The 19,481-nt window shown below is 42.8% G+C and overlaps 1 protein-coding gene across 1 annotated transcript; it reads left to right on the forward strand.

Annotated features, from left to right (window-relative positions):
* Positions 1–375: 375 nt before the first annotated feature.
* Positions 376–18,312, forward strand: fam120b (family with sequence similarity 120 member B). The gene is made up of 15 exons (XM_070969606.1): positions 376–457; positions 830–967; positions 1,240–1,430; positions 1,684–1,817; positions 2,060–2,182; positions 2,390–2,581; positions 2,929–3,199; positions 3,290–3,476; positions 3,852–3,953; positions 4,096–4,268; positions 9,858–9,950; positions 13,500–13,706; positions 13,923–14,070; positions 17,098–17,398; positions 17,497–18,312. The coding sequence occupies exons 2-15, from the start codon at positions 832–834 to the stop codon at positions 17,525–17,527; spliced, it is 2,289 nt and encodes a 762-aa protein (XP_070825707.1). The 5' UTR covers positions 376–457; positions 830–831; the 3' UTR covers positions 17,528–18,312.
* Positions 18,313–19,481: the final 1,169 nt, after the last annotated feature.

Below are 19,481 nucleotides of genomic sequence, written 5' to 3' on the forward strand. Positions count from 1 at the left end.
CAATAGGGTGGAAGGGATGGGGGTGCTTTGTGTTGAGACGGTACACCTAATAGCTTGTGATTCCAGAAAAGAGCCCCCTCTCTCCAGGAGAGCAATTAGCCTGTCTCTGATCCTAGCCTGGGGAGTTATTATGGGGGGACTCAATGGTCCATTTTCATTCATGCCACATCAAGACGTTTATTTTTTCATTACAGCATCAATGCAGTATTGATCTAAATCAGCTGTCCAATTTGTCTTTCAGGGATCCATTTTATATTTGGGTTTAGTTTTAGACTAATCAAAGTGAATTTACCATGGCGTCTACTGCACTTTAGTCCTGGTGGGATCCGGGCGCCGAGCACGTGTGCTTTGTTTTGCAACGTGATGACGCCACGCGTATATCATAGGAAGTAATTTGAATTTACACCCAGCAGTCACAACACCGATAAATGCTGCACGTATACAGCAAGATATTAAAGTAAGTTTTTGCTATGTGAGGCAATAGTACTGGATAAGAGTATTTACAGGCATAGCTTCGTATAAGCCGAGATAGTTTGTAAGGACAAGAAGCGCGTCAGCCCACGAATGAATTATTTTAGCGGCTAGAAGCTAAGCTAACTGTTAGCATTCAGGTTTATTCTCAGTTAAGACTGAAGTAAATAACTTGCCGGGATGTCACGTTGTGGCTGTCGTCCTGCAGCGACGTGACACCGAAACAGTCCCACACATACAATACTTAAAATATAATATTACACACACGTCATTGATGTGGCAACCATAATTTAGCATGTTGGCTACTTTAAAAGTTTCAAGGGACTTCCCTCTCCCTCTGTCTGTTTCTCCTCTGTAGAAATGGGCGTGAAAGGTCTCCAGTCCTTCATGGACCGCTGCTGTCCAGAAGCCTGTGTGCCTGTGGACCTGAGAGAGATGGCCAGACAACATGTTGCCAAAAGCCAGCAAGTCTGCACAACCTCAGCTAACACAACCAGTTGAGTTGATTTCACTGTGCAAGTAGTATGACAGTGGGGGGAGCAGCAGTGAATGTATCCCAAAACTGATGTAGTATATGTTTTTGTCAGCTTTAATCTTGTTTAGACAGGATGAGCATTATGACATTACTGGCAGCATTGAGGAAGAACAATTTTGATGATCTAAGAGATGCAAGCTTTGTAAACCAAAGGTCTTAAGAACAGGTAACTGGACATTTCTTGGGGATTTGTGTATTCTCTCTATTACATTTGTATTTTCACTCTCATTTAGGGCCCACACTCGTTGTGGATGGTATGGCCTGTCTGCGCCACTGGTATTCATGTAAGGACTGGGTGTGTGGAGGGCAGTGGAGGGAGTACATGGATGTGCTGAAGAGCTGGGTGGAGGCCTTTACCTTAGCAGGCATCAGACTGGTCTTCTTCTTTGATGGGGTGGTGGGGGAGCAGAAGAGACAGGAGTGGGTGAGGAAAGAAAGTGTAAACTGTGTGGTGTTCATATATTTTTTAAGAAAACACATTGCAGATGCTGTGATTCAACACATCTTAGAATAGCACCCATTGAAAGACTTTAGTTACAGTTTACTGACAGATGATTTTCTGTAGTGTTATTGTGTAGATGTTGATATCGTCATAGTATTTAGATCACATACAGTAAGCATGATGCACGATATGAGACTGAACTTGCAGAACCTCCTGTATCCTCTCCTGTCCACAGGTAAAGAGGAGGCGCAGAGTGAATGGGGAGATTTCTAAAATATTTCGTCATATGAAGGCACATGGAGAGCAGCCTGGTAGAGAGCTGTTTTGTCTTCCTTCTGGTCTGGCAACGTTCACGTGCTTTGCTCTCAGGTCAGCTTTTCCAAGACAGATCACAATGTAGTAACCCTCTTCTACATAAAATGTACACCTCATTATGACTGTACATTTTATGTAGAATAATGAAGCTATTAGTGTATTTTAAAAGGCTTCACTTCATTAAGTGGGGTTTGATGTGATACGTGATGATGGTTTTTGTTATTGGTGTTCATGTGGAATTATTGTCGCTGTTGTTGTTTAATATCATTTATTGTAGACTTAATTGTTGCTTCCAGGTCATTGGGTCAGGAAGTGTTTTGTTCAGTACAGGAGGCTGACTATGAGGTGGCCAGCTATGCTCGTTTACATGGCAGTATGGGCATTCTGGGACAGGACTCGGACTTCATCATTTACAACAGGTTTGTTACAATAATCATGTGGTACTTTAAACTTTGCTGGATGTGCAAACTACTTGAAACTGCTGCAGAAGGACTTGCACTACTGTTCACAGTTAGAATGCTGAATTTGATAAAAGATTAATAGATTCTGTGGCTTTATATTATTGATAAATCAGCGAAAATATGGATAAACTGTCTAATCTGAGCATGTCCTTTTATCTTTTGAAGTGCCCCCTACTTGTCTGTGGCAATGCTGCAGATAGACAGCCTTACTACTGTCCTGTACGACAGACAGAGGCTCTGCCAAACCATTGGATTGGCTGTTACCCAGCTACCTGTGCTGGCCTGTCTCCTAGGTAATGATGTGGTGTCAGAGGAGCGGATGCAGCACATCAGGAACGGTGCTATGGCAACGTACAGGTATATAGGGTTTTATTTTGGAGTTTTATGTCAATAATATTTGTTAGAAATTCTCATTCTTATGTTGTTCCAAATAAATGTCACCTTTGTCATTGACTACATTTAGTTATAAGAACATGAATATCATCCATCCATCCATTATCTATACCGCCTATCCCTTTCGGGGTTGCGGGGGCCTGGAGCCTATCCCAGCTACAATGGGCGAGAGGCGGGGTACACCCTGAACCGGTCGCCAGCCGATTGCAGGGCCAACATGAATATCATGTTTATAATGTTTTATAACGGGGAGCAACATAGCTAAAATTCAGATGAAGACGTTCCATGACAGCACTTCTGTTGTTTCCCAGGATACACAATACCGCACCACATTCTGGTGCTCCTCAGGGTCAGATGGTACTTGCTGTATCCCACCTTGTGAACTCCTTGTGGGGCAGATTGGAGGAAGAGCCTGGGCTTATCCCCCAGTCTTTGAATCTGTCAGCTTCTCACAGACAGCTCCTGAAGAGGGGGATTTGCTCCTACTTACTGCCTGAACAGGAAGCTCTTCAGGGAGGTGCCATCTCTGCACTTCCCTCTGCCCCAGCCTTTGAGAATCATGTTAGTCCAGAAATATTAAAGGTATGCTCTGTGCCTCATCCTGTCTCTTCTGTTTTGACAGTACCAAATGCCACATTGGCTTATTATGTTTTACTTTGTGGTTTTCCCCAGGCCTGTAGAGAGAAGCATGTAGCAGCGGAGGGTTTCATGGTTTATGGTGTCGTGTGGGAGGGAGTCACTGAATGTAGCAACACTTTGGAAGATGCAGAGGATGTTGAATTGCTGCCTCAGGCCCTCGTCTACAAACCCTGCAGACAACTCATCTATGGGCTGCTGCTGCTGCTGCATGGGCATGATGGTAGGACAGTAAACTCAGTGGTTGGGTCACAAAGACATTCAATGTCATAAACACACATGCGCAGATACGTATGTGGTCTGACAACACGATGCACACAGTCAGAAAACCACACTACAACTGTAACAAATGCACATGTAAACTTGTAGAGGAGAGGCCATACTTTACCATACATGCAGACTGTGCATATAGACGTGGACATACACATACTGTAACAACAGCACAGGAGAAATACATGCTTGAGAATGGAGTTTGCAGTTTTATTTTTTGGTTTCGTGTGTATAATGTGGTTAAAGAATAAAGACAAGAATGCTTTTTGTCTTTCCCTGACAGTGGTGCAAAATCAAGTCTAACCTTGACTTGATTTGGTGTTTTCAGGCAGCACTGTCGACCCTCCAGCAGTCAGGGAGTGGTTTGTCTACCCTGGAAACCCTCTGAAGGAACCTGACTTGGTTCACCCCGTCCCAGTCAGCCTCCCATGTACTCTACTTGTTAAGTGTTTTTGTATACTGAGTTATGATCTGATGGTCTGAATTCAATCGTTTTACTTGTCACATTTCATGCAGTAGTTTTGCATCCAAAGCAGAGTCCCACAGTGTTTTTTCTCTATCTGAATGTGTAGGTGATCAGCCCAGTCTGGACCTGTTATGGTTTGGCACTGACCCTGAAGTTTCTGCTCTTCGCCTGAGGTCCTTCCTCTCAGTTTTCGACTGCCAGGAATATTTCGAGTTGTATGGGGCTGTTGAAGACACTCTGCTCGCCGCTCTGTGCCTGGTGACTTACATTGTCCTCCAGGTATCAACTTTTTCTTTCATCTTTAATTGTTTTTATGGGGTAATGACAATGCAGCCAGAAGAAAGCAAACAGAGGTCATTAGACAATTTGAGGAGAGTATTTATTGAACAAAAGTTCGATGATTTAAACAGGAAAAGATCCAATCCAATCCAATCCATTTTATTTATAAAGCACAATTTTAAACAAACACAAAGGTTTCTGAAGTTCTGTACAGTAAAATAAACACAATAAAACATATAAATATATAATAAACACATAAAATCAACAACCTAAGTGGTGTGAAAAGCCAAAGAAAAAAGGTGCGTTTTAAGAAGAGGTTTACAATTAGGCTGCAACAGAAAACACTCGATCCCCTCTGAGCTTCAGCCCAGTTTTGGGAACCCTCAGGAGCAGCTGGTCTCCTGACCTGAGAGATCGGCTGGATGCGTAGCGGTGCAGAAGCTCAGTACGATGGGGCAAGACCATTTAGAGATTTAAAAGCAAATAAAAGAATTTTAAAATGAATTCTAAAATGGACGGGTAGCTAATGGAGTTAAGCTAAAATTGGAGAAATGTGCTCAGATTTCCTTGTGCCAGTTAAAAGACGTGCAGCTGCGTTCTGTACCAGACGTGCGATGGAGGACCCACTAACCCCCATATAAAGTGCATTACAGTAATCCAGTCGTGTGGTCACAAAGGCGTGGATTACTGTTTCAAAGTGCTGTCCCTGGAGAAAAGGTTTTATTTTTGCCAGCTGCCTTAACTGGAAGAAGCTCGTTCTCACCACTGCTTTATTCTGGCTGTCAAACTTAAGATCCGCGTCCACTTTTACCCCCAGATCATTAACAATCGGTTTGGCGTACTGTGCCAAGGAACCCAGATCGACTGGGGGGGTCACCGAGGTGCCACCAAAGACCATCACTTCAGTCTTGTTTTTGTTGAAATTTAAAAAGTTAAGAGCCATCTAGGCCTTGACATCATCTAAACAATTCAACAGTGGCTTAAGGGAGAATGAATCAGCCTTTTTAAGAAGGACATAGATCTGGCTGTCATCAGCATAACAGTGGAATAAAATGCCATGCTTCCTGAGAATGCAACCAAGTGGGAGAAGATATAAAGAAAATAAAAGAGGGCCCAGCACTGAGCCCTGTGGGACCCCACATGAGAGAGGAGCAGTGGAGGACACAGTCACCCAGGCTGACATAGAATGTCCAATGAGACAGGTAGGACCTGAACCATTCCAGCGCCGAGCCCCTGATGCTCACCCACTGCTCCAAACGAGCAGTCAGGATGTCATGGTCCACTGTATCAAATGCTGCAGTTAAATCTAAGAGCACAAGGATTACACAGCGACGTCGTTAAAAACTCTTAAAAGCGCAGATTCTGTGCTGTGCAATGTTTTAAAACCAGATTGGAAAATTTCAAGAACATTTTGTTCATTTAAAAAGTCCATGAGCTGAGAGTAGACAATCTTCTGAATAGACAACTGCATGTTTAAAATTTACAGGAACCACTCCTGAAGACAGACTGCTGTTAATAATGCTGTGTAAATATGGCCCAACAGTGGGAAAAACCTCCTTAAAAAGTTGAGAAGGCACAGGATCATTGGGCGAGCCTGATGGCTTTAAATTCCCCACAGTCTCCTGTACAACAGGCAGGGTCACAGGCTCAAATGAGTCAAAAACAGCAGGACAAGGGACAAACGCTGAGGGGTCATAAGCAGGAGGTGAAATAAATGCTCTGGTAGAAGTGACTTTAGCAGTGAAGAAAGTTTTCACACACAGAAGGGGAGGGCTCAATTCCCACAGTCTGTGGTGCATTCAGAGCGGAGTTGATCACTTTAAACAACACACAAGGTTTGTGACAGTTTAAGACAATAATATCAGAGAAGTATTTTCTTTTGGCCTCTTTCACAGAGGATTGGTAACGATGCCAACAATCTCTCAATATTTGAAAAGACAGTTCCAGTTTATCCTTTTTCCACCTGCGCTCAGCTCTATGACATTCCTGCCTGGCAGTGTGGGTTGTTTCATTCAACCAAGGCTCTGATTCAACTTTATGCTGCCTGCTCTTTAGTGGGGCAGCACAGTCAATGGCAGTTTGACAAATGTCAAGAAACTGAGCGCTAAGAGCCTCTGTATCATCGCACATAGGATTGGGAAAGACGCAGTTCTGACTGAAGGCAGCTGAGAAGCGAGCAGCAGTGAAAGGGTTAATAACCCGGCATCTGCGAGCAGCAGCGGGAGGTTTAACTGAGTTACAGCACACAGCAGCTCAAAAAAGTACAGGCATATGATCAGAGAAAAACGCTTCACAGACCTCCAAGTTAAAAACAGGCAAACCATATGATGAAACAAGAACATGTGTGTGTCCCTGCACATGTGTCGGGCCCAGTACAGACTGTACAAGATTAAAAGAGTCAATTATGTTTAAGAAATCCATCGCCAGGGACACTCAGTCATATTTCGGCATGATATCAGATAAGAACACAGAAAAGTCAGTTAAAAAGTCTCTGTGTGTATTTGGGAGGCCGATAAACCACAGCACACAGCACTGTGTAAAGACTTCCCAGCTCAAACAAACTTGATTCAAAGCTGGGGAGAGCCGATGACAGCGATATCTGTTTACATTTAAAATTGCTTTTAAAAATAGTTGCAATTCCTCCTCCTCGACCAGATGTCCGTGGAGAATTGAAATAGCAACACTCGGCAGGTAAAAGTTCTGTAAAAGCACTGGACTCACCAACACTCAGCCAAGCCTCTGTAACAAAGAGGAAATCCAGTTCACGAGATGGGAAGAAATCCTTTAGGATGAATGTTCTATTTGCAAGCGATCTTGCGTTAACCAAGCCAAACCTGGCTGAAGCTGGTGGGTCTGTTTCCCCGGATCCACTCTGCGCCAGCGGGGATGAGGAGGACAGGGACCGCAGGGCAGGAACGGGACATCCGAGCCAGCCACCGGTACCAAGCAGACAGCGACAGGGTCCAGCCAACGTCGAGAGACACAAAGGCGAGGCACCGCTCCACATCCGCCATGATCAGGACGCACCAACCCGGCCCTCAGCCTCACCAGACAGCCGCCACGCTTGCCCTGGTGGCAGTGGCGTTTTCGCAGAGGGAGCGCCCCTGACGTACGGCACAGGATGCCGGGATGTCCGACAGGAGAGGAGGCAGAGTTTGATGTCCATAATGATCTAAGTTGACCAGATCTTCAGCGAGGATTCTCAGATCTAGCAACGTTTGGCGATTATACACCAGCAGAGAGTTGACATTATGTGCAACAATTGTTACAAACAGAATAAGCACACACAGTGTCCGGAGCGGCTGATGGAGCGCCTCACACACTGGTGCCATCTTGTCTTCAAAAGATGGAAATACTTAATCTAGCTATATGTAATCCAAAGGTAAACCAAAAACCCCTATCAAAGATTTGTACATGCAGTCTAATGATTTGATTAAGGGACTTATTTACTCTCATATCTCATTCATCATATAAATGTATGAGCCAGTATAGAAACAATCATGAATGAAAAAAAAAAAAAGTTTTATTTTAATTGAAAATACATGTAAGTGATTTTCTCCAGTGTTATACTCGCATATAGTCCTCTACAACCTTCTTTTGAGTCATATTACGTGTTGTTAGCCACAAATAAACCTCGTCTGCACTGTGATTGATTTATGTTTTGGTTGTCATTGGTCGGGTTGTATGTTTGGCTCAGCCTTCAGTGAATAAGTTAAGCTGTTCAATGAAACAGTCGAGCACAATGGAGTCAGTTTGTATTTAGGCATTTCAGTCAAGATAATGCCAGGGTAGTCAAGCTACACCTGGTGATTTATGTAAACAGAAAATAAAAGACCAAATGTATTTAGCGACAATTAAACACACAAGTCAGCTTTTGATTTGGGATTTACATCAATAACATATACAACAATTATTCAGCTCTTTTGTCAATGTGTGATTTGAAGTTAAACATCACTTATTGATGGTCTGTTCTGTGTTGTTTTGCCGTGGCTTAATGGAAGCCACTATCACTCACTGAGTCCCTGGATTAGCCACAGACACCGGCCTTTGTAACTCCAGCGGTTTTGCCAACAAGTGCTCTGATAACCACCCAGGGACTTTGAATATCTTAAGAGCCATTTCTTAATTCACCTTACTACAATCGTGTCCTTATTTTGGTGGTAAATTGTACACCCAAAACATTTATGCTGTTTGTAATCCTGTTGTAATGCCTTGTTTTCAAAGGGAAAGTGCAGAGATTTAGATTCTTCGTTTGTACATTTTGCTTTGACGTCATCTGATTGAGCTTTAACACAACAGAGATCACAGGATCACACCACCTGGATAAAGGTGTATTCGTCATTTTGCAGAAGTTAAACAAAAATTAGACTGTAGATTCATTTATCAGCTTTGTGACAGAAAGGTTTTAAATCGCTCTTTAATGCCTCAATAAGAACAGAATGTCTTCAAGGAAATTCATCTCAAATCTATTTATGAAAACTTAATTGGCTTGCCAACTGAGTGTTGTTTTCCTGTAACGTTGTTGGAATCACAATGAACTGTAAAAAAAAAAGAAAAGGAACAAAATGGATGCACCGAAACCAGAAATATTGTTTGTTATTAGTTTCGCAGGTTTCCTTTTCAAAACCTGGTTCCTACATTACCCACAACGCAACTCGACCACTGACAGTTAGGTCATGTTATGCTAGTAGAGACGAGGGTCACTGAGGTCCTGTTAAGCTCACTTTTTTCAAGCTCCACACCTCCAGATTCTTTTCATTTTCAAACTTGAACTCTTCAGATCTAACTGACACTGATTCAAGTGACATCACTTGAGGCAATTTGTCAGACCTCATGCAGCTCCCTCTGGAGTTACGAAAGGCTGTTTTCACATATGCAGTTTTACTCCCCAAGACCTGTAAACAGACTTTAACGTGTGCAGTTTCCTTTAATAGCAAAAGCAGCCTCTTATTCACATTGTGCCCAAATAAATTGTAGCCTGACCTGTACAACAGTAAAATGTCCTCTCCCTGTCAGTGCAGAAATTAACTTAACCCAATAAGGCCATGAGAGAGCTATCAGTGAAGTTTTAACAAACCAGAGAAATACAGCACATATTAGCATTCACAACATAGTACTCTAATAGTACTCTCTTCAGACAGGCAGCCTTCCAGACTCATGCAGATTTTTAGGCAAACACAGATGGACGGACACTTGGAGCCAATTTAAATGGATGAAGTACCAACAGACAGACAGAAGAGCAGCTTGTTAGATGGACTTTTAGATGAGTGGACAATCAAAGACGAGCAGACAGGCTGACAGACAACAGTAGCTGTTGTTGTCTGATCACTGCGGCATTCACATTCCCTCGTCACTCCTCTGTCTAAATAGCTTCAGGGTTTGTTTGTTTTGTACACACAACTGGGCAGCCTTGTTTCTGCATTCAGCATTGTTTCTTTCTCTGTTGAATTGTCACACAGAGACCAGACAAAACAAACTGACCCACATAGAAGACACGCTGGGATGTGACTGAACTGGCTAACCATATATTTTCCTCTCTATGCGTGTGTGTGTGTTTGTGTGCACGTTTGTGTTTGTGTGTGTTTTCAGGTACAAACTTTGTCTCAAGAGGACTTGGATGCTTACCTGAGTCAGGCTGTGTGTCTGAGACTGAAGTCCACTCAGGAGCTTCAACGGATCAAGGTCAGTTTCAAGTTGCAAACACAAACATACGTATGATTTCTGCTGATCTTCAACTAATTTTTTTTTCTTTTTTTAAAAAAAGGAACAGATCTGTTTTCACATTTTTCACTCATGTTTTGTCCCAGTGCACCATGAAGTCGTTGAATTTCCTACTCAAAGAAGACAATGTCCCTCGTAGTTTACAGTAAATAAGGTCAGCTTTTGACAAACACAGCTCAGAAAATATTTCCAGTCATAGAAAGTGAGGAGACAAATGGGGAGAAAATGCAAATAAGCTGCTGATTGAGTCTGCAGAATAACAAACAAACAAATAAAAAACCCAAAACAATAATGTTTAAACTGTGGTTGTATTACAAATGGTGATTCTACTTTTTTATAAAGTGAACCAATTTCTTACTGGTTCAAAATGAAAGCAGATACGTTTCCAGATTTTTCAGATTCATTTATAGAATTATGAAGAATAAAATGTAAAAATTACACAATTTTTAACCTGATGATTTTAAGTGATTTCACTGTATTAACTGTAGCTAAAAGTTGATATTTGTGGTAACTGTTTCGCACGTGTTACAGCTAATGAACAAACAATGAGACAGTTCAGCTTTCAGGGAAAACGGAGCCAAATATGTCCGAACGTGTTGTAGAAAAAGCTTCACTGTGATCATCTTGTTGCGCAGTATTTTAAATGATACTGATGTTGTATTAAAGTACAAATTAAAATTGCATGCAGAACACGAAACTCTGATGCTCGGCAATGAAGAATGACCGTTCTGAACAGTTCAGTGTTTGGACAGAAATTGACAGGAAATTAATCAAAAACTATTTTGAGAATCAATTGAGATCAAACAAAAATGCTGCACATTTTGTTTCTTTAGTTGCTTAAACGTGAGGATTTGCTCTTTTTTCTGTTACATCACCCTTAATTGAATATCTTGTCTACCCTAATTCATGGATAAATCGATAGTTGACCGTCCTAATCTAGACAGAAGTGTCACTGAAATCAGCGTCACTCTCGTGTCTTCTCAGTCTTCAGTTAGCTCCGTTGATCTGACTTGTGCGCTCTCACAGATTCGAGAATCACAGTCAGCTGTGCTTTTCCATTCTCTGGGAAAATGGCCGAGCTGTTTGCTGCCTTGTTGTAAGCCCATTTATTTTTACTGCTTAATTACCATACTTGTGTCTAGTAATTTGTATTTTTGCTGCTTGTCTGTTTTCTACACAATAATTAGGGCTGGGCGTTGATTTGAATATGCTGTCTGGAAGAAGTTCAGAGCAGCAGGAGGGAGTTAACTCAGTGACTAGTGAACGGATTAACTGCACACACACACACACACACACACACACACAAATAAATTCCTATACTCACATCTACACCTAGATTTGGGTGAACACACAAGCCAGTTTTTAATATATGATTGTGTATGCATTTTTGTGTGTGTGTGTGTGTGTGTGTGTAACATACAGAGAGATGCAGATTCTCCCACACGCGCACGCACGCGCACACACACACACACACACACACACACACACACACACACACACACACACACACTTCAGCACATCACAATGCAAGCAAATTGAAAACCTGCCCCTGTCCCCAACAAACACTGCTTTTTAAAAAATTAGGTAGTGTGTGTGTGTGTGTGTGTGTGTGTGTGTGTGTGTGTGTGTGTGTGTGTGTGTGTGTGTGTGTGTGTGCGTTCATTTAAGTAAAAATGAGTCACATCATTTGTGTGTTTATGTGTGTGTGTTTAGGGGAAAGGGGTTGTGGGGAGGTTTTGGGATGCACTGGTTTCATTGCAACATTCCTCCTCATGGGACTGTGATTGTGGCGTGTGTGTGCGTCTGTGTGTGTGTGTGTGTTTGTGTGACACAGAGAGTGTGCTGGCGACAGCCGCCTGTCTGTCCTGGCTGACGCTCACCACATGGAGCTATTTACACCAAGAACACTCCGCCCCACTGGACAGACACACACACACACACACACACACGTTTCTGTCTTTGTCTCTCTCACTCTATGTGTTCTCATGTTCTGCTTTTTACACTCGACCACTTTCTCTTTTTCTGTCTCTCTTCACGTTGCTCTTTGTCTGTCTGCTCTCTCTCTCTCTCTTTGTGTGTGTGTTTGTGTGTGCCTTCAGGCTTTTGTGTCTCTGTCCAGTGGTTCATTGTTTTCAGAAGGTGAAGCTGTGTTTGACTGGAGGCAGGTGGCAGGCAGGGCTGTGTGTGTGTGTGCGTGTGTGTGTGTGTGTGTGTGTGTGTGTGTGTGTGTGTGTGTGTGTGTGTACACGTAATCACTGTTATCAGTGCTATCTGCCAGAGGACAGGTGAGGGCTGAAAGCACACGCACACACTTACGGAGAACATCTGCCTGCTGCCATTGCAGTCAGCTTCCTCTCTTATTCTTTATTGTCCTCGTCTTCTTTTTCCTTATTGTCCTCCAGTTTCACCTTTCTTGTCTGTCTCTGCTGGTTTTCATGGTCAGTGATTTGGAGATTAGATGCTATATTTATAGTTCTTTATCTTGTTTTTTCATAATTTTATATTTAATACCTTGAGGACTCACTCACTTATGTCATTATATCCTAAAACATAAGAACTTATGGAACTTCATGTTCGGATAAATATTGAACCAGAGTTTTTTCACCCTCACCTTTCCCCCATCTCGTCAGTTCCTCATCTGTTTACAACTTGTAGTGTATAATTTCATTAAAAATAGCGTAAGGCCAAGTTGACATTCTTATACATATACTTTTTTAATTTACTGTCATATTAGTGTGAAATGTTGTTGCAGTGAGTAAATCTCAGCAGTTTCCCTGTCAGATATAGTGGCCACAGCAGCCAATCAGTGTTGTTACCTGCACATACCAAGCGAGATAGATGGTGACAGTGAAGTGGGTGGTCTGAGTTGTATGTAAGTGATTTACGTGTCAGGTTGGAGCAGATTAGGTTGTGCAAGGTGGGGCTGGGATACAGGAATTATTATAGCAGCTGTGAGTCAAAGGTTAAGAAATGTGTGTGACACGAAGCGTATTGAAGAAACAGATGACTCTTTACAGGAGGACAGTTTAACTTCAGCGTGGGAAGATATTTGTCATGTGTTGATTGAAGCTAATGTTGTTACGTTTAAGAGGCTTTATTAATGTGAATGATAAATATGCCAGTGAGCCAAAGGTGACCCATATCGATACGTATTATTGAACAATAAGGACATACGACTGAGAAAGACCATTACATGTGATGATGTAGTTTGATTAGTTAATTACGTCACTAAATGAAAGAGTGAGTCTCTCTCCCTGTATGGGGGAGTGATTGGCTGTGTGGTCATTCACTGTGGGGATGAGGATGTTTGCTTTGTGAAACGTGGTGAAGTCAAGTATGACCTGCAGGGAGCTCAAAAGAGAGTCACTGTTGCTGCATTCATGGCTGCCTCATGTGAAAATATGAAGTGTGTGTGCAGTAACAGAATATACACCAAAGTGTCAATCTTCATCATAAAGATATACTGCCAACCAAATGTAAAACCAAACCCTTTTCTTCCCCTGCTCTCAGCTGCCTTTCCTCTCCAGTCGTGCGGTGCAGCTGGCCTCTCTCTACGTCCGAGGCCTGAGCCACCTGCTGGGTGCTAACTGTGCCAGCGGCTGCCCGCTGCCCAGCGCTGCCCTGATGCCTTGGCACAGCTTCGATGGACGGCTGTTCCACTCAAAGTACCTGCTGTCACATAGCAGCACAGAGAAAACTGTGTTGCTGGACAGCGATGTGAGTTGAGACAGACAAACAAAAAGGAGTGTGTGTGTGTGTGTGTGTGTGTGTGTGTGTGTGTGTTGGGGGGGGGGGGGGGGGGGTGATGAAGTTGTCTTCTGTTGCAGTTTTTGTGTTTTTTTAAGCTGGATGAACAGCATGATTTTGAGCTGTGTCTGAATCATGTGTAATGTGCATGTCTGTCTGTCTGTCTGTCTGTCTGTCTGTGTCCAGTCGTCCTGTTTGTCTCTGTTTCTCTTCCTGAGAGAGAAAGTGACAGACACCTGCCGGAAGCGAGGCAGAGTCCTGCAGTCCAGACCTAGTGATCCAGGACAAAGTCCTAAAACCACACCAGGACCCAGGTACAGAGATGGATACACAGGTGAGAAACTTGACTGACTGAGACTTGTTACCTGTGTCTTTTGTCCTCAAAGATGCGGCTGTATACATGTGAAACATTTAAAAGTGCCACAGTTACCTACAGACTTCAAAAACATAAGAAGGGTCACAGCGCATGACAAAAATATATCAGTGTCTTTAAATTTGCCAAATTTTCCAGTTTCTAATTAATCATTGAGTGTTTTAAGCACTGAAATGAGTCCGTTCAGTTGGTTTTGGCTTTGTCAGTGATTTAATGTCTTTTATGTTTCTCTGTCCTTGCTCGTACTCAACATTCACTCTCTGTGAATGTTGGTTCTGTGTTGTTTCATTCAGCATAATTATGCTGCCATTTTGGCCAGGACTCTTTGGAAAAAGAGTTTTTGATCTTCAGACCATCCTGGTTAAACAAAGGTCAGAGAGAGAATAACGTTTTGACCTGAATTAAGAAATGTTATGGTGTTTCTAGGGCACCCTGGTGGCCTCGTGGTTAAGATGCATACCATGTAACCACAATGTCCTTGGTGCAAATCAGGCTGGGGAGCTTTGTCGCATGTCACATCCCTTTTTCTCTTCCCATGCTTCCTGTCTGCGTCTATACTGTAAACTTTCCAATAAATAGACAAAAATGGCAAAAACAATCATTATGAAAGTGATGTTGTGATGTCTGTATTATTTTTAAGGCTCCAGTAGTTCAGTTTTTCTGTTTTGGAGTCTTTGTTTCTGATCAGTGTTCAAAGTCCAGACAGCTAAACAGGCCTGGAGTGGTCTGGTCGAGCGGTAGAAACATACTGTAGCTCATTTGAAAATCTGATGAAAATACTGCTGGAGCCAAACAGAGGAGCAGCAGTTTAATCTGACAGTTCATCTGTGGTTGTAGTTCTCTGGTGCCCCTCATGGCACCACATTACCCAGAGGGCCGTGCTGTAATGAGCTCCATGTGTGCTGTGGCCTTCACGCATACCGCCGCTTGTGTGCACGCGTGCACACGCGCACGCTTGCATTCGAGACTTGCTTTGTCAGTGCACTAGTAATAGTAGGTTTCTGTTTATAGGCGGAGAGCTCTATTTTAAGACACACAACAAGACTAACTGATTACAGACTTCTCTCTTCTGTCTCTCCCCTCGTTTTGCTCCCCTTCCCCGCAGTCGTTCCCTTCTAACTCTTCATCCTTTTATTTTCCTTCACCCTCCCTCTGATTCGTTTTTGTGTTTCTCACTGTTCTCTCTCTGGTGCTGCGTGCAGACGCCTTTCCGACTCATTATACACTCATTTTCAAACATATTCACCCTCCAACACACTTGACATGTGTTAATGTGGCCTGTCTGTATATGACGCTTTGAGGCTCGCAGTTGTTCTGTGCCCTGTCGGTACTCCGTCCTGCCTGGTGGTCAATCTCAGAAGACGACTCAGCAGTAGCTTATGAAATGTGAACCAGTAGTTTCAATTCAACCCTGTGACTTGTAAACCTTTTGGGGCCGTCTCTCTGTGTGCCATGTTGGCGCAGAGTCTCTGAATTGCGCCGAACTGTCTGCTTTTTGCCCAAGTCAACCCTTGTGGGTCTCATGAGGATGTTTCTGGTTTTATAGATGGAAGGCTGTACACTCTTTATACCTCAGTGTTTCATTTCTGCCAGACGCAGACAGCAATCATTACTACAGAACTGTGGGGATAAGGAGTGTGTGTGTGAGCAAGAGAGACACAGAGTGTGTGTGTGTGTTGAGAGAGAGAGAGAGAGAGAGAGAGAGAGACAGAGAGACAGAGAGTATGTGTGTGCGTGAGAGTAGTGGTGGCGCTATGTGGTATCGTTGAGGGCCCGGTTTGGTTTTTGTTTGGAATCAGGCCTGATGTTTAGTCTCCTCAGCAAATATCTCCTCTGCCCGCCTGCCCTTGCAATTACACTCCAACAGAGAATCTAGTATAGCTGCTCTCCCACGTCTCCTCAGTTTATTTCTGCCCAAAAAGATAAAAAGTAAATGAAAACAACCTCATTTTCAGATTGGTTTTGGAGTTCATTTTACTGACTGAGAGCAGTGATGGACCTCTCCTATCTCCTCCAGTCTGTCCTCTGATAATTTTCATTAACACATATTTAACTCTCTGACAGGAATAACACATTTTCTCTAATCTCTAAAATCTTATTCGACTCCCTCTTTGGTTTTAGAAACTGAAACTTCTCCAGAAGACATACTGACCACAGAAATAGGCCTTAAAGAAGTTTTGGTGCTTGTGGCCTGACTGACACATCCACTTATGCATGGCATGCTTTCATGTGCTTTTCCCTGCACTTTCACACTCAGTGAGCGGACTGATGGGGGGATGGCTCCTTTTGGCAAGGCCTAAAGTTGGAGTTGGTGTTTCATTTCAAGCACTTTATAATTGTCCTGAAATCAGCCACATCTGTCAGAGTTCCTTACATGAAAAGTGTGTCACAAGTTTTTATGAATACAAGGATGAATTTTAAGGGCAGCATATCAGATAGAGGGAAACATTTCGCTTTTTCTTCTTGTTGATCAATTTTATAATAAGAAGTAGAGCAAAAGTCACAGAGTACAATAAATGCAATATGTCTCATCTGAGCTGAGGTTTCTTTATTTGTTAGACGACAGTTGACACAGAGGTCTGTCAGCGCTCAGCGTCATGAAACCTTTCTTCTTTGTTTGAATATTTCGGCTGGAACTGGCATTGGTAGAAATGGTGAGTGTGTATGTCTGCTGCTGCGAAATGGCTCTTTTTCTGTTCTGTGGGTAGCCTTGGAATAATTTAGGACAGACTTTTAAGGAAAGGTGTGTGTGTGTGTGTGTGTGTGTGTGTGTGTGTGTGTGTGTGTGTGTGTGTGTGCGTGCGTGTTTGCATGCGTGCGTGCGTGTGTGCGTTTGGTTGAGAGAGAGAGGAACAATTGTTGATACTTACTTTGTGCCAAATGCTGCATTTAACCAAGATTTAGTAAGTTTTGTTAGTCAATTCCCAGACTCATAAAAGTATAAAGGCTTGTGTCGACTCATAACTAAAACCTCATTTTCACTTTCAGGTCGGCCTCCAGGTGGTGGTGAGAGCTGGAGAGAAAGAGGAGAGACCACAGGAGGCCATGGAGGAGGATGGAGGGAGAGCGGGGAGGCATGGGGAGACCGGAGTGAATATGAAAACACAGAGAGACTGTGGGAGAGAGGAGTTTACGGAATAGGGGGGGTGAGAGGAGGCCGACATTTCCCCCCTCAACCTCACTCTTATTCTCACTTCCATGATGGAAGAGCCCAGAACATGCTCCATCGACCTAAACAGAGCAGACGTGGATCGTACCAAAGCAGAGGGAGGTACCGGCTGGCTCCGAGGTAACGCCACTATGAAAGTAAAACGTCTTCTTCTCTCATGTTTCTTCTGTTCTTATCTGTTTTATAATGTCATGTTTCCTCCTCTCCTCTCCTCTCAGATGGTCACAGCCTCCTGCCCCAGGAACATAACTCGAGCCTGAACAGAGAGGAGAGAAGAGGAGGATTAGAGGGGAGGATTTGAGGAGTTAAGAGGATGGGAAAGACATGATGAAAGGAGTGAAGGAATCACATTTCTCTGAACAAACTGATCAGTGAATTATCCGTCAGGAATGTTTGTCTAAAGGATGCAGTAGGTCGAGAAATGGGGATCAAGAGGAGGCGAGATGAGGAGATTAGCAAGACGTTTATTTAATTTGCCAGTTTAACCTGAATTTGTCTTCGTGCACATCTCAGAATAATCCTGTAAACATACTTCTTTTAAAGTGGTTTCAAAGCCTCTCCTTTATCTCAGGACAACTTACCTGTTTTACTGTGACAGAAAATGAAGAGGACGCCTGAGCACTTGCTAAACAAACACAGGCATGAGCCACCTCAAACATGCACTGAGAAGTGGATTAATGGCCAATCCTCAAGCCTGCTCTGGACTCTTATCTGTGACAATAAAAGGGCAAAGATCTTAAAATCTGTGTGTGTCCAGTGGCATAATCCCTTTAAAGGACTAGAGAAACAGTGATGCTGGTATCGGATATCGGCTGAAATCAGTACTGGAGATTTATACGCCTCTATAAACGGATACTAAGAGCCACTTGTGACGTTAAAAACAAAGTGAGGCAGCTTGAATTTCTGCTTTTTCATGCACACTGGAACATGAGTTGAACCTTGCTTTGTTTTGTTCTGTATCTACAAATCAGTTGTCTTAATACTGAGCTGTCTGTGATGAATGAACAACACTAAAGTTTCACATTTTAATTCACATTACTGATTTGATCATTTGGTAACGCTCAGTATCGTATTTCAATTTCTTCCAAAATCACCAAATGTTTTAAACTCAAAATGTTTATTTTTCTGCTGCGTCTAAAATCTCTAAAGTTCATTTTCCACAGGAAAATCTTGCAACAATCCCCAAACAGATGACACACGTCACTGTGAATTCCACTCGTGGATTATTAAGTAAATAACGCCATAATCCACTTTTAGTTCTTGTCTGTTCACACAAAGACTCTTGATGTCGGCACGTCCTTTCTTATTTGAACAGCCGCTCTTACACTGTTCGTGGGTTGATGAGGAATGTATGGCCCGTGCAGTCATGCTGACCGTCTGTCTTCCTGTAGCGCCATGAATGTCGTAAAACCCACCAGAGAGGAAGAGGATGCAGAGAAAGTGCCACAGCCTGAGAGTTTTATTCCTCTCTTTCTGTGTGTGTGTGTGTGTGTGTGTGTGTGTGTGTGTGTGTGTGTGTGTGTGTGTGTGTGTGTGTGTGTGTGTGTGTGTGTGTGTGTGTGCCTGTAAGCAGAAGATCTGGAGTCTTGACTACAAAATATCACGATATATCAGATGGTGACTTTTAAAAAGCGCTCAACACGTGACCAGTGTGTGAGATAAACCTTATATGTTTTGTTACTGTGCTGTGTTGTTTTTGCCTTTTTATATATTTCGTAAATGTAGAATAAAATCCTGCTGGTTAAAATTCTATTTAAAACACTGAAAAACATTTAAATTTTTGGAAACAAACTTCCATTAATTTTTAAAAACTTTCAGGCTGATCTTTCTGTTTGAGTCGCCCTCCTCAGTCGTCAAACATGAAACTTCAACATTGTGTAAAGCAGGACGAGGTTTCTTTTGTCAGCACAGCGGCAGCACCAGGTGCGGCGTTAGGGGTGGGCCTGATGGGCCTGGACCCACCCACTTGTACAACTGGCCCACCCTGAATGACTTGGAGAATTTTCCTAACATTTATTTTTAATGATTAAAATCAGCATTTTAATAAAACCCTTAAAACAAAAATGTTTCCATTTAAAAAAAGATAAAAATACAACACTTATTCGGCTATTATCACATGAGGTCTAGTCCGGTCACAGCTGGCCATCATTGGTCGCCCCAGACATGTTATGCTCGTGCATGCACGTCACAATCTGGCGGTTGT

Source organism: Chaetodon trifascialis, chromosome 1 (genome assembly GCF_039877785.1).
Source record: "Chaetodon trifascialis isolate fChaTrf1 chromosome 1, fChaTrf1.hap1, whole genome shotgun sequence".
Lineage (NCBI taxonomy): Eukaryota > Metazoa > Chordata > Actinopteri > Chaetodontiformes > Chaetodontidae > Chaetodon > Chaetodon trifascialis.